Raw genomic sequence first — 15,416 nt, 5'->3', positions numbered from 1 at the left:
ATGAAAATAAAGAAATGGTGTCAGCCTGCAGATAACAGAATCAGAAAGGTTAAGGCATGACATCAGTTTCAACTATCATGGGACATAAAAGACAACTAAAGAAGTTTCATAAAAGCATTAGAAATTAAAATAAGACAAAGGAAATTGCAGTCATTAAATAATGCAGAAAGAGCCGATAACAAGTAAAGGCAGAAGTATGATAACTCAAAATAGGTCTAAATTCAGTGTGAAAAATGGATAGAAGCATAGTTCAGACCAGGAAAAGAACAGGTGAAATATATTTTAGAAAAAATGTGTGGCAGGACCTAATGAAACTTGCTCTGAGGTCCACCAGGCCCTAGCAGAAGCAATTTGAGATCATCAGTGATTATCCTCCAGCTCATAGAGAGGACAGGGCAGTCCAGCACTGGAGAAGAGCATGTATCTGAAGAGAAGGGGTTAACAACAACTCAGCAAATTCTAAGTCAATTGGCCTAATTCTGATATCCAAAAAAATTGCTAGAATAATTTACTAAACAATCAGTTAATGTTCAGTCAAGGAACAACGTGCTTAAAAGCACGCCTAACATGGACTTGTCAAGAGCAACTCAGGTGAAATCAAACCTAATTTCTCTATTGAACAGTCTAAGGGGGTAAAAGGGAAGCTGTGAATCGGATAAATTAAGGAGGTCTTTTGTATGGCTTTGATATAAGAAACCTAAAAAATGGTATGCAAATAAAACCACTATAAATACATACAGAACTGCAGCAAAAGCAAACTTCAAATCATTGCTAGCTGCTTTTGTTGTGTAACTGGTAGGGCCTGTCATGTGGGACTGGTTTCTTCTGGGCACTTTTCTAGTTAATGATTTTTCCATTAACTACTTTGAAAACAAAGTGGGATACTTGCAAAATTAGAGAAGGGCACTGCACTGCTGGTAAGGCTTCGACTGAGACATGATGACCCTTGTTGGGGCTATGCCTTAAGAAAGCTGTAAACAACAATGGAGTAAGCAAAAGGTTAAAAGGTTTAAAAGGCACAGCCTGTGAGAAAAGGCTGAAAGAACTTGTTTACTCCAGGAAGAAAGACTAAAAAACAACACCTTCCAATGCAGACAGAAGGGGCTTTTTTTCCTCCATACATAGAGTTAAGAAAAAAATTGATGAATTTTCAGTAAAGGAGAATAAGACTACATTTTTAAGTAAAATTGTAGCTGTAATATTAATGACTGAACCTGGCCATATAGGATATGTGGAATCCCACTACATGAGATTTTGTTTGAACATACAGAACTGATTTCCATAGACCTTCCTTCTGTTGGCGCAAGTCGGATCAACTAGAATAAATGATTCTTTGAGACCTCGTTGAGATTCACATCGCTGCTTTTAAATGAGGAGTCTAAATAGTCCACAGAAATATGTTAGGCTACAGTTTGGCTTTTCATAACGCAGCATACCAAGGGGATTAAAACTCCTTCTCCCACACAGCAAAGCCAGGGCTGGTTGTGGGGTGTCACATCATATGCTGTGGATATAGAAAAAGGAGAGGATGTGTATACACGATGCTTTTCCTCAAACCCGCAGCTCTCTGAGCAAGTAGTCAGGGGCAGAAGTGTGCAAGGCTCTTACTTTTTTTTCTTTTTTTCTTCCCGAAATCTTGCAGGGAAGAGGAGGGAAGCAGAAGGAAATGAAGCAGCTGCAGCCTCCAGGGCTTCTTGCAGAGCATTAGGTATGCCCCAGGCTGCACTCTCAGCCCAGTTCTAGACTGTAAAAACTGAGGCTGCAAGTCTTTGGAAAGCAGAGGAGATAACCATCCATTTTCACTATCTCTAGGGCACTGAGCAAAGATAAAAGAAGTAATTCACATACAGGTATTTGTTTGTATGGCCCAAATTTTATGGAGATGGTATTAGCAGGGTTAGAGTTTATCTTCCCTTCTAAATAAGTAACCTCTGCTCAGGTATGAAATAGAAAGTGCTGGTGAGAAACAGAATCTTAGACCATTCCAGGTACAGAATGAAAGGCTGAACTGTTGCAGTGCTCCGTCATAACCCTGTACTCCCAGCTCCAAAAATTCGAAGTCCATAAACTGGACTCTTAAAACCCCCATAGGACTATCTTTTTCAAAAAAATCACTGAAGCAGTTATGGGCCCCCTTACTTCTACCCTGCTTTATGCGCCATTGCGATACACCAGTTTTGTGGCTTCAGTCATCTCAGCCACCGCGGTGACGGGGAAAACACCGTTTGTTGGAGAGGAAGCAGAGACCCGCCCATTCACCTCCCGAGGGCTCCGGGTGAAGGCAAGCAGCAATCCGGCCACAGCAAGCCTGCCGCCGGGGTGACAGGAGCCGGCAAGGGCGCGTCCCCCCCGCCGGACCCCTCCCGCCCTCCCCTCACGGACGCAACCGCTGCGGTCGGCACTGCTCGGCACCGCCCCTGGGCCGCCGCTGTCCCTGCACGGGGCGGCCCGACCCAGGCCGGGGAGCCAGGTCTGAGCGGACGCACACAGGCACCGCGAGTCAGGGCCTCCGCGCACCGCGACCCCGGGCACCGCGACCCCGCGCTCCTCGCGCCCCCGCGCAGCCCGGCAGCGGCGGCGGCCGCTGCCCGCCCAGCCCCACCGGCGCCCCTGACACGCGCCGCTGAGGGGAGCGGAGGGAGACACCGCGGGGGGCGGGATGCGCCGCTCGGCGGCCAATGGGAAGCCAAGAGCCGCCGCCCTGCAGCCAATAGAGGCTCGGAAAGCCGTCGCGCGGCCCTGCCCTGCGGGCTGCGGAGGAATGCCGGCAGCTCAGCCGACAGAGACCCTCCTCGTCGCGCTTTGCGACAATTCCCCCCCTCCTCCCGCCGCGGTGCTTTACGGCACCCTGCCTTTCCCCCCTCCCCAGGACCCTCACCCCGGTTTCGGAGCCCGGGAGGAGGGAGGCGGGGCCGCCGCGGCCAATAGGCGCCGAGAGCGCCATGGTGACGGAGGGGGCGGTGGCGTGGGCGCTGCCGTAAAGCGGGCGCCGGGCGCCGCGCGGAGGAGTTGTCACCGACGCCGGTGGTGGCAGTGCGCGAGGCGGGCGGGCCGGGCGCTCCCTGCCGCCGAGGGCCGTCATGGCGGGGGCGCTGGGCCGCAAGGCCGTGGACTATGTGCGCAGCAAGGAGTTCAGGGATTACCTGATGAGGTGAGCGTGGGTCGGGGGTCGTCGCCGGCTGCCGCGCCCGCCTCTGCCTCGCGTGGCCGCGCCCGCCGGGCGGGCGGCAGGCAGGCCCCGGCGTCCCTTCGCCGCCCGCCCGTCCGTGCCCCGCAGCCTCGGGGCGCCCGAGACGGCGGCGGCCGGGCGGCGTCGTTTGACCTTTGCCGGGCTCGCCCTCGCCGGCGGTTGGGCGGGGGGAGGAGGGAGGAGCCCGGGAGGCAGCGGGCGACCGTGGGGCGAGGGCGAGGCCGGCCCGGAGGTGCCACGGGGGTGGCGGCGAGGGCGCGGGGCCGCCATGCCGTCGCGGCGCCGATGCGCCCCCGTCGTCGCCTCGCCTCGGCTTGGGGAGGCTGTCGGGGCTGTCCGTCTCCCGCCCGCCCCACCCCGGGGAGACCGGGCTTGACCTTGAAGCGGAGCGACGCGGTTTGAAAGTGCCGCGGCAGCTGCGCCTCCCTGTGACCTTTCTTCTCCCGGCTGTGAACCCCGGCGGCGGCCTCCAGCGCGGAGCGCTGCCCCGCAGCGGGCGGGCGCTCGCTGGGCGGGCGGAGGTGGCAGCAGGCACGGCGGCCGGGGCACGGTCGCTGCGGCGAGGGCAGAAAGAGCTCTGCCCGGTTGTGGGCGGAAGCGGGCTTGGTACCAGATGCAGTCTTAGGACCGCTTGCTTACCCATCCTCAGAGATTTAAATAGGTGCTGTTTTCAGAGGGTTGTTAAAGCCCCGCTTCCATGGGAATGTGGCTTAAGTCGCCTCCCAGACAGCTCAGTCCTCTTGTCGAGCTTCGGTTTGCGGGCTGTGGTAGGGGGTATGGCACCTTGAACTGAAATCACAAGAATGCCTTAAAGATACGATTGCGGCACGCTGGCTTAAATCTGGTTGAACTGCTGTATAGGAACTGTCTCAAGCAGGCAGGCTGAAGTTTTCTTGGCTGACAAGCAGTTCGACAAAACTGAACAAATAAGAATGGGCTCTTCTAATAAAGGTGGTTGAGCAACTTTTCACTATAGCTGTTGCTTGCTGTTCTACCTACATCTATTGCAACTGATGTTTGATGTTGAGCAAGCATGTAGGAGGACATCTGTTTATCTGAGAAACTTAGTCTTGGTTAAAGTAGCAGGAGATGGTGTAAGCCTGCATGGAGGAGGGATTGTTATATAAAAGCTCAGTAAGCAGAAGGGTTTGTTTGGCATTTGCAAAATCAAGTGCCACAGAAACGGTGGGGCAAAAAGATGAGTAAAAGATGAGAAGGAGGAGAACATCCTTGAAGCAAAATGAAGAAAGGTCAGAGCAGGCTTCTATGTGGACTCCTTTTGAAAGTCTTGAAGATATTGTGTAAGCTAGATAGGTGCCTTTTAGTGTTAACATTTACTTAGTTGTACCAGGATTTGTGTGAAGCATGTAAGTGCCAGTAAAACAGCAGTCTGTTTCTTAAATCCGTAAGAGAGAACAGCTGCTTCTGAACACCACCAGTTACTTGCTGGAAGTATCTCTTTCCTTACCAAAGACTGAAAAGGTAGCTGAAATAAGCCTTTTTCAGCTGTATTTCAAGACTAGAATTAGGATGAAATAAGCTATATAAAAAGAGCATTCCACAGGATTCTACCTTTGTGGGATGGGTTCTGCCTTGTTATGTACAAAGATACCTGCTTATTTATACTTCTGTTACTGGGTGTGTCATGAAGGGCTGAAGGCCCTTCATGGGCCTTCATGAAGGGCTGAAGGCTCCATCTGATATGGCCTTTCAGCATTGTTTCTTGCTTAGTAGGAGACGAGTGTCTAAGTTGTTGACTTTATGTTGAGTTTAAAATTTAGATTAACAATCAGCAAAAGACTGTAGTCTGTCTCCTCCGTAGGAGAGATGGAGTGTGTATACTTTAGAGCTGTATCTCTTTACATTCCTTCCTGAAGGCTCTTGCTTCCCCAGACTGCAGGAGTCTATCCTGAAGAAGATTCCCTTCTTGCCTTGCTCACAGAGCAAGAGTTTCTTCAAAGCTTTGAGTCTATGGTGTCTGTTCTAGAAATCAGCATCTAATCACTTCAGTGAAGCAAGGCTTTATAAATGTGAAACTTGTTTGTGGGAAATGATGAATTGAGATACTGTTGGTGATACCAGTGTTGTGTTTTAAATTGCTTGACCTTAAATAGAATAACTGAAGTTACCTAAAGCGGTGGAATTGAATGTTCCATTATTATGGCTTGGGGCAATCAAAACTTGCAGACATCTATTGGAATAAGTAGCTTCGGCTTCAGCTTCATAACTTGAAAACATGAAAGCAAGCATAATGAACACATGCTGCTTTTCTCAGGTGGATATATCTGGCATTAGAATTGCATTACATCATGGGTTAGCTTTTGGATCTTGCACAAAGAAACAAGATAAATTACTTTTAAAACTGTCATTAATAATTAAATGTTCTGTCAGTTTCACATCTGGCTTCTCTCAAGTGGTGATTAATAGGGATCTGAATAACTGTAAATCACGTAAGTATAGATTTACCGTAACCATGTCTTAATGTTTTAAAGTAAGCATGTAAGCTGTAGGTAGATGTCCTGCTTCTCGTAAAATGCAGCAGTAAGGTTAACTTAAAACTAGCTGATTAGCATATGAAAGCTTGGTAGCTGTACACATTGTGAACTTAAAGTTGCATTTTTTTCTGTAGATCCTAAAAATGTCAGCTATCACTGAAGCTGTGTTATCTAAGCCACTAATAGTAGGGAACCGAGCCCTCTTACTTCCTGTCCTAAAGATTTGAAACAGTATCTTCTGAAAAACATCCAGTAAAACAGCTCTTCTCTTCTCTTGAGAGAGAAAACCTATAGGCCACTCCAGACAAGCTCTGGCATCTTCTTGTGATAGAAGCCTAAATTACTGTAGTCACATAATGAATCCCAAGGAGTCCCAAAATCTTCTGGTAATAGGAAAATAAGCATGGAGACTTCTATCTTTCGGGGCACTGTTGAAATGTCTCTTCCTGATGACTCAGCAGTAATGCAAAGGTACTGACGGTTAATGTAGACAGCTTTGAAATAGATAGTTCATTCCTTTTAAAGCTTGAGCACTTATGTTGACATAAGCTGTCTAGGACCTTTCTTTTAAATTAAATGAACTTTAAAAGAGGTAGCATCAGTGGTATAACTAGAAATAGCTGATCTTCAGTTCTCCTCATTAGTAAATCTTTAAACACAGAACTTAAATGTCCTCTACTGGTGTGTGCTAGAAACTGAAGGACACAGTGCCTGCTGTCATTGTCTTGTATGCTGTGAGAACTGAACAATCTTCCTCTTGCAGAAGGGTAATACTCTTTCCACTTAAGGGATGGCAGCGTGGCGGAAACCAGTAGTGACAGTTCATCTGTATTTGCAGACTGGTCTCTGGCCTGTTAATATCCTCATTGCCAGTATGAGGAAAATACATGCAACAATTTTGGAGAAATAAATCTTCCCCAATATAGCCTTTTTGGAATGGATTGTAGTAGAAATACAAGGTATTCATCAGCTGATGGTTCCTCTTGTGATGTCTAGATACTTACACAGAAACTGAGTGAGTAAATCCAACAACTGTTGTCCACAGTTCTGGAAACTTTAGTACAGAGTGTTCCCTTTGTCAAGGGATTGAATGTAGTTCTTGGAAACTACTAATTTGGAATTGTGTCACTTCAGGAATAGAGGCATGCACTTGCTGTGGTATCCTTGCTATTAGATATGGTGCATTTGTTGCAGCTGTATTGGCCACAGAGCTTTGGGGCTAGATGCCTGCTTCTGGAATAGTCTCTGTGACCTTGATCTGCCCTCTTCCAGGAGTATAATAACTGTTCTAGTCTCACGTGGATGTGAGGACAACCTTGCAAGACCTTAGCCAGAGCTGCCTACTCTGTTAAAACAGCAGCAGTTTGATTCTGTTTTAGGCTTTAACTTGCCTGAAAACAACTTCCACTTTAAAAATAAAGGCTGACTTCTGTTGGCACAAAAATGTTGTGCAAAGAGACACATTTGAACTTGCTTAGTTAAGGCTTTATGAAAAAATTGAAGTGTGCTCTTGTCTTGTGAACTTCAATTAACTATTGCTGTAGTTCAGTTAATAAGAAAACAAAAAACAAGTGGTTAGACTAGCCAAGGACACCCTAACAAAGCATCTTGAACCAGCCTGTGGCTTGTAACAAAGGCTTACTGAAATGCACATCTGATGTGATTTGCTAAGTCGACCTGACTGTTCCCATAGCTATTTGTAAAACAGTGCTCCTAGAAGATGGAAATCAGCGTGAGGGAAGTGACTGTTACGAAGCGTTCCATAGCTCGGTGCAGTGATAGATGAGCAACAATTGGTCAGCAGTAAGTTTTCTATTAGTAGCTGGTTTCTTATAAGTCGTAATTCAGAACTGAGTCCTATCAGTATCTTTGTTAGAAAGAGAATGTTTAAAAGTTCTGAAGCATTTTAAAAGGTATAGTAGCAAACAATCTTAACTATATGCTGTAGTCTAGCTTTCATGCATAGATCACTAAGTTATTACATAAATAAATTGGTAGCTATATGATCACTTAAATGAACCCCATACACGACTGGAGTGTAATTGCATGTTAGATCACTGAAAATGTTTGGTACAGCTGTTCGGTCACGATTGGCCTGAGCTTAGTGACAGTAAGATCTCTGGCAGCATTTGGTTTGACCTACTTCTGTGGGTATACAAAGAATTCCAAGTGACTTCTTCAAAGTCTCCACAGAGGAACAGTAGCTGTTTAGCTTTGTCATGGGCAAACCTTGACTGCTTTTGGCATCCCTTTAAACTAGTTGGGGTGGGATCTTGGACCCTTTGAAGTCTACAGGGGATGAATGTCTTCCACAGACCATAATAGGATTTTATCTTGCTAGGAAAAAGGTACTTGAGCAGCAAACCTTGTCACAATGACAGCTCTTGAGGGAAATGGGATTGTTAATACTGTTATATTAATCAAGGTTAATGCTGCAGCGGTTTCCTGACTTCTACCTATCTTCTGTTTGTGGTACACTTCTTTGTTGATTATGAAAGAAACTAACTTTTTTTCTTTTCTTCCATGTGCTTTTTGAATGGAAAACAATGATGGCCCACTCAAACAGTACGGTAAGAAAAGGGAGGGGACTTCTGGTTTCACTTTCTCCCTGACTTCAGTAACTTGCAGTCTTTTTTGCTTCAGCACTGTTATGACCTTGCCTGCATCTGAATAGCATACTGCAAACCTCCAGGAGTGATGCATTAGTAACATTTATTCACAAGTCTGAGGTTAAGGTGACCGAACATTAGCTCCTTCAGAATGTCTCCTAAAGTAATCACTACAAAATTAAAGGGGCTTCATTTTTTCCCCCCATACTCTTTGCTAAGGAGATCAGATCAATCTGGAGCCATTCTTCTGCATAGCAACAATACTGGTACATAACTGAACTACCTGGCTTATTTTTAACTAGCTTTACTTCAGACAATAAATGGTACCATATAACTCACTACAGACTTTTCTCTTCTTCAGCCTTTGTTTACTCCTGAAGCTGGGAGTGGGTATTTTATGCCTGTTATACTGTGAATCATAATGTTATGGAATCATAATGTTATGCTCTTCTATGTAGACCAAAGACAAACTATAGGTGTAGTTTAATTCTTGTGTGCAGAAACTTCAAAGGGCTGCCTGCCTGGAGGCACTTAAAACTGGATAACCATCTCAAATGGGAAAGTTCCAAATCTACCTCCCTGGTCAGCAGAGGAAAGTTACTGCTGTGGTGCTGCTGGGATGTGAACTGATGATTCTTCAGCTTGTGCAGCCTGAGCTTGAAGTGGTCCATAGTCTATAGTGTATTATTTGTTTATGTTCTAATAGCAGCTGAATTAATTAAAAAGGCCAAGTTGACTTGATTTACCTTTCAAAACGGAAGTCACCACCAAGACTCTCAAAGCTGTAATTGTCTCATAGATTCAAAAAATCAACAAGTTTAGAGCCTTAAAGACTTATTTTTCTGAAACTACAATTGTTTAAATTTAAATTGAGACTCCTGAAATGACTGTAAAAACCTCACCAAGTACATGTACTGCCTCACCAGTTAGCTTTTGCAGTCTGCTTTAGTGTGGTCATGCTAACACAAGTTGTCTTGCTGTCTTACTGCGCACATAATCATGGTTATGTGACTAGATGTTTGTTTCTGGTCCTCTTATTGTCCTTTAGAACTATTTAAATAGCTACATTAAAGCCTCTAAAACAATATCCTGTGTGCTGCTGACTTCAGTTTCTGTGAATGTTCTTGTTCTGTTGCAACATACCATGTGTGTAAGTGGTATTATAGGTACATTTCTTTACACTATCTAACCATAGCTGTACAGTGTAAATACCATGCAGCCATGCAACTCTTCTCAGTTATGCCATGTTATCTGTGATGTGCTTGAGAGGCTTTAACTATTACAGATGTCAGTTTCCCTATCAGTAGGAATATAGTAAGCAAATGCATTTATTGCACTCTTCAGAATACTCTTATTAAATTTGAGTTTGGACCAATGCATGTTCTGTAGACACTTGCAGAGATACTACATTGTTTTGCATATTGCACTACAGTTAAACTATCAAAACAGTATGTACAACTTAAACTCACTTTTTTCTATACTTTTTTAAGTTTCTTGTATTGCAACCCAAATCTGCAGGAAGCAAGTGTGGCTTTTGTAGTGTTACACGCTAGTATCCAGACTGGCAAAAGTATCTTGGAATTGAAATTGCAAGAAACTTAATTATCCCCTGCAATTCTAAATCACTGTAATATCTGCAGTGTTACAGTTAGGGGAAGTATCAAAAGAATAGGTGTAGTTGGTATCTGCAAAGCTTTTTCTTGCAAGGTGCATCTCTTGCCATATCTAGCCAAGTTACTTTTGAGCATCTTTAGTTTCCCATGAGGAGAAGCTGATGCAAGTACTGCATGTATCTCCTGTGGAAAGAATTCTACTGAAGCCTTGTTACTTGTAACAGTAGTGGAAATTGGACTCATGACACTACTTTTCTCAGTTTGGAGTCTTTTAGACAATACCCATCAAATTGAGCTCTCATCAGTTTTTCTGACTTGATTCTTTCCACTTCTTGTCTCTATTTTTCTATCTGTGTACAAACCTGTAGCTAACTGCTCTACTCTTATATCTGTCTAATCACTGAGCTTTAGGTCGTAACTAAGTTGTTTCAGCAGTTGCAGATGAAGCTCTAGGTAACAATTTGGTTTGGTTGCATGGCCCTGCTCTTTCAAAGAGATGATGTAAGCACTTGGAAGAAGATACTTGCTGAGCATGTCTTCATTCTCAGCATAACATGAAAACAGTTCCAATTCTTCACTTCAGCAAGTCTTTGTGTTTTCATTACATTTTTGAGGAGCCTTATTTGAAAGAGATGAATGCTAATTCTCTGCACAGAAGTAAGCTGTAAATCTGAGGTTATTATATGACTATACCAATCAGACTGCTTAATGATGGCTGAGATGTAATTACACAAAATTGTATTTCAGTGGCCTTACAGTAGTTCCTCTCCAGTCTGCAAGAAGACTCAGAGTGGGTTCCTCTTTCTTCCCTCCTGAAGACTAGATCCTGCTAAAAGAAGGATTTAGTTTTTCTCCCTTACATCAGAAATAGTCCCTGACTTAATTTGGAATTTTACCCTTAACCCTGTCCTCTGAAGCTTTGTGTGGCTAAGGAAAACTTTAAGAATACTGCAGGAGGTCTGTGTTTCTGTGTAACTTTATTTTCCTTTTCCCCCTTCACAGCACTTTTGGGGGCCAGTTGCCAACTGGGGACTTCCTGTTGCTGCTATTAATGACATGAAGAAATCTCCAGAAATCATTAGTGGCCGAATGACATTTGGTAAGACAAACTTCTTGTCAGTAAACTGACTACAGAGCACAGACTCTGTCCTTCAAGGAGTGATATATTATTAGTTGCTTGCACACTTGTGATCAAAGCAGATACAGATATCAAATATCTTGTTATATAACTTCAGAGGTCACTTAAAAATTGAGGTACTGAAAAGTTGCAGAGCTCTTTCAGAGGGCTTTCCAGTAATTTGGGGGGAGGGAGGCAGATCTTGAGTCTTAGCAGTTTTGATCACCAGACTCACTCCTAAAGCATAATTCTTTTGGTATCTTATGCTACTGCATGCACTGGTTCAGATTGCGTCTCTCTACACAACTTTATTCTTTGTATCAAGAACAATGATGCCTTGTGGTTAGTGTGAGACTTAAATATCAACACTGACAAAGTGCAGAAATGGTAGTGCTTGGTCTGCAGGGTGCAAAAAGCAGCTGAGGGAGGCTAACTCTTTGCAAAGCAGTTGCCTGTGAGAGGCTGGCATGACTCTTAATGGAATAGAGTGAGAACTTTTTAAATGCATAAGCAATATTTTTTCCACCTTTTTTGGAACATGTATAGCTTTTGCCTAGATGTCTGTCTCTGTATTTTATTGTTCAAATGCTTCTCTAGGATCATAAATCTGATAGCTTTAATTTATTAGCTTAATTTTGGCATTATGTCTCTTCGTTAACTCAGTTAATAACTTAATTCTGAGTAATTCTTCTCCCTGAAGCAAAATACCTTTGGGTTAAGGAAATTTATAGCCTCATGCTCACTAGGTTCAGCTTAGAGTAATTCAGTCTCTTAATCAGCTTCCTAGAGATGGAAGACCAGTTTGAATAGTCTCTAGTATGGTGAAGCTGTTTTGCAAATAGTGCTTTGGTGGCAGCTACCCAGCTCAGCAAAGCTAAGGCACTTTTTAAATTTTTGTACGTATGTGTATATATATGTAGTGTGTGTACAAATGTTTTTTTCCCCATCTTCTAGGTTCTGTACTAAAAAAAAAAAGGCTGTTTTCCTGAACAATTCATTTTCTGATATTTTTTCTTTAAGACTGTCAGGAAGCTGAAAATAAACTTCGCAAAACTAGTGACTTTTTGGGTTATAATTTCCTGTATTTACATGCACTTATGGCAGGAGAGTAGACTAAAATTGTTTCTCATCTTCCTGGAAAGCAGGTAACAAAGCTTTATGTTTCTGAATGTAAGAGGTTTCCATCTCCAGGAAATCATGAAAAGTCCATTTTAGAATGTTCCCAGTAGGAACTGTATTTAAGTAATTAGTATTTTTAAAAATACTGTCCTAGAAATTGTCAGAATAATTGTATAGGACAGGCCATGTCTCATTGGGATTAACTCTTACTCTCTGGCTGAGATAGTTCAGGCAAGAAATTACAAAGGCTTCAGTTGCATCACAGGAAAGCATATGAGGAAAATGAGTTTTTGTGGAAAGCTGCAGCTCTGTAGATTTTCTTGTGTAGCAGAAATTAGCAAAAACTGTTCCTTGTTTTCCTGCATTGGATCCTCAAAGTGGACAGATTTGTAGGATTATTGGAAAACTCAAAGGCAGTGAGAAACATTCTACTTGTCATTACATTCCACTAGTGTGAAAATTAAGCCTCAACAAAATGCAGATATTAAAAATAATCTACTAACAATATCTATCATGTTTTGCAGCACTGTGTTGTTACTCCTTGACTTTCATGAGATTTGCCTACAAAGTGCAGCCGAGGAACTGGCTTCTTTTTGCATGCCACTTGACTAATGAAGTTGCACAACTTATTCAAGGAGGACGACTGATCAAATACAGGCAAGTCACTCTTTAAAAAGGGGAAGTCAAACTGATGGCTCTTGGAATACTCTTAGTGGCTTTTATCTGTGGTGCAAACCCCTGCATGGTTTCTGAATTTGTTTAACTTCATTATCTTTTTGCAAACCTATTAACAAGCTTGTTGTCAGTAGGCTGAACTATGACTTCTTGCATTGCATCTCCTTTGAAGCTTCTGAGGGGTGCACACAGAAAAGGCTGAAAACCCTTATAGTCATGGATGTAGACAGGACTTTCAGCAGCTGCTGACTGTTTTGGGGTTTGTCTTGTATTATGTTGATTAGTCCACGTGTCCATCTCGGTAACTAATTCCTGAGATGGAAACACCCATAAAACTGTGAAGGGGTTGTATGTCTGAAAGATAAATCAAGCAAAACCTCTCTAAGCTGACTGTTCTATATATGGGGTAGATCCAACTGAGTGTGACTGGGGAACAGACTGCAAGCAGTCTCATACTCTCATTACGTAGCAAGTAGTGCAGACACTACCCCAAGCAATCCTGATGAGTCAGGATTATGGCTTTTCTCTCCTCCAAGAAATCCATGTGAAGCAGTGAGAGAATGAAGCCTCCTGAACTATAAATTAAAAAATGAGACTGAGCAAAACTGCAAGTGAACCTGCCTTTGCATAAATAACTGGCCAGGTGTGCTTCATTCCTAAAGTTCTACTGTAAGTCCAGATTTTTTAATAGCAATTGCAGTTCAATATTCACTCTTACAAAAGCTGTTCTTCTCTTGGCAGGATGGAGAAAAAGAACTAAATACCTAACTTGAAATAAGCCAGGGAATGTGTTCATCCTGAATTACAACCAAGGAAGACTGCCATCTACAGTTGCTGTGACAATTACAATGGGGATAAAACAGAAACACCTATTGTGACCATGACCCCACCAAGAATCCTTCTACTAATTTTTTTATCTTGCCTTTTAAAAAGTACTATTCAGCAATGTAAACCATTGCTTTTAAAGTCTTGCTGCCTTACAGGTCCTTAATTAACTACCCTTTTAATAAATAGTCATCCAAATAACAAGCAATATTTGAAAACCAACTTTTTTATCTAACAGTCTACAAAAGTGGCCCGTGATGGTTTGACAAAACTTGTTTTCAAATCAACATGAACAGAGGTCAGTACAGAACTGTAGGTGGTATCATTGTTCTATGGATTAACATATTCTTAAAAGCCATTTAACTTGGGTGCATTCATTCCTGTTCTGTGTCTTTTTTTTAACTTAAGCAGTGGCTTGCTAATCTACAAGAACAAATGTGTAGATAGGCAGCCTGGAAGTGACCAGCTTTCCCTCTTCCCTTACTGCATGCCTTGTCTCAGTAAAGAGACTTAATTAACATACATTTTTAAGTCGCACATTATTTAAAGAAAGCTCAGAAAAGCAAAAGCATAGCACTGAATGAAGGAAAGCAATGAAGTCTGATACTGTTCTTGAAGTTCTGAATGGATTTTATTTTCTTTCTACTGTTTGAGTTGTTCTAGATGTATGTAATCCTTATACAGGCAAAAATGCAACTTGTTTGGAATCTGAGATCTGAAGGACACAAGGTGCCTTTCAGTAGTTTTTGACTTCAATGGGAGAGCGGCTTTCCTGCATGACCTGCCTGAAAGTTACATTGATGTAAAGATACAGATGACAAAGAATGTATGTGATGGATGTTATTTCAGTGCAGTGTTTTTGAACAACAAACATTGTTCAAAAATTGTTCAAACATTGTTCAATAAACATGTTCCAAATGGCAATAAATCCCTTCAATATTTTGAAAAGTTTTGTTTATCATATTGTGATACCAGATCCTGAAGTGAAATTTGGAGTGTCACTTTACTGTAACAGCATGAAGCAAAAACAGGCTGTAAAAGTAAATGGTATTATCCTTTGTATTATCCACTGAGTTTAGGCAAGTGTCCTCTGGATCCTAATACCTACCATTTCTTCCCCTCTCCCCTCCCAAGGAAAAGGGGGTGTGGGTACTTGACTGAGTATTCCTGCCATGATAGGCAGGGTTGAATTCAGGGCTTTCACTATGCTGAGTAAATACTACATATTGTCTTCTAGCAATTATAAGATAGTCAGTTACAAGACTTGCTTTAATCCTAGGTTGATATTGTGTTCCCAAGTGCATGATGGCTACATTTTCTAACAGGCATACAAGAAAGGCTTGCAGGGCATGCCCTGCTGGATGGGTAAAACTAGTACTGACTACTACTTGTTGTTTTAGAAAAGTTAGTGCATAAAGCTGCCCCTTCAGTACTGCCATCTTGTCACAAAAGTAGTCATCTCTCTCCCTCCCTATCTCCTAGGATAGAAGAAGCATTAGACTTTTGTATAAATCAGTAGTGAGATACAAGCAGATAAGGATAACTGATTATCGTAGCACCTTACAGTTTGTTATCTTATTTCTGGAGAGAAAATAACTTATAGGTGAGTTTGAGCTTCATAGGTATGAAATATAGTGTTTTGGGCTGCTCTTGGGTAAAGCTTGTAATAGATGGAATACTCTAGCCTCACCTGGTGAGGTGATCACTGTTCATTAGCTGCCAATTGTCTTAACTTCCCTAGGGAATACCATTTACAAGAGTTTATCTTCTCTC

General features: G+C 42.8%; 2 protein-coding genes across 3 annotated transcripts in view; one reads left to right on the top strand and one right to left on the bottom strand.

Annotated features, from left to right (window-relative positions):
* Positions 1 to 3,919, bottom strand: part of LOC140649278 (uncharacterized) — a 47,027-nt gene extending 43,108 nt beyond the window's left edge. For both annotated transcript variants that reach the window (XR_012041552.1, XM_072856240.1), the window contains exon 1: positions 3,144 to 3,919. Coding sequence is in view for 1 of the 2 variants with exons in the window: in XM_072856240.1 (XP_072712341.1) it covers positions 3,144 to 3,833 (690 nt within the window). In the remaining variant the exon portion in view is untranslated. The remainder of the gene's footprint in view (positions 1 to 3,143) is intronic.
* MPC1 (mitochondrial pyruvate carrier 1) lies at positions 2,782 to 14,571 on the top strand. The gene is made up of 5 exons (XM_072856241.1): positions 2,782 to 3,151; positions 8,252 to 8,255; positions 10,910 to 11,006; positions 12,668 to 12,800; positions 13,560 to 14,571. The coding sequence occupies exons 1-5, from the start codon at positions 3,081 to 3,083 to the stop codon at positions 13,576 to 13,578; spliced, it is 324 nt and encodes a 107-aa protein (XP_072712342.1). The 5' UTR covers positions 2,782 to 3,080; the 3' UTR covers positions 13,579 to 14,571.
* Positions 14,572 to 15,416: the final 845 nt, after the last annotated feature.

Source organism: Ciconia boyciana, chromosome 3, assembly GCF_034638445.1.
Source record: "Ciconia boyciana chromosome 3, ASM3463844v1, whole genome shotgun sequence".
In the NCBI taxonomy this organism is placed as follows: Eukaryota; Metazoa; Chordata; class Aves; order Ciconiiformes; family Ciconiidae; genus Ciconia; species Ciconia boyciana.
The sequence above is the reverse complement of the archived record's forward strand: the minus strand, read 5'-3'. Positions and strand labels throughout refer to the sequence as shown.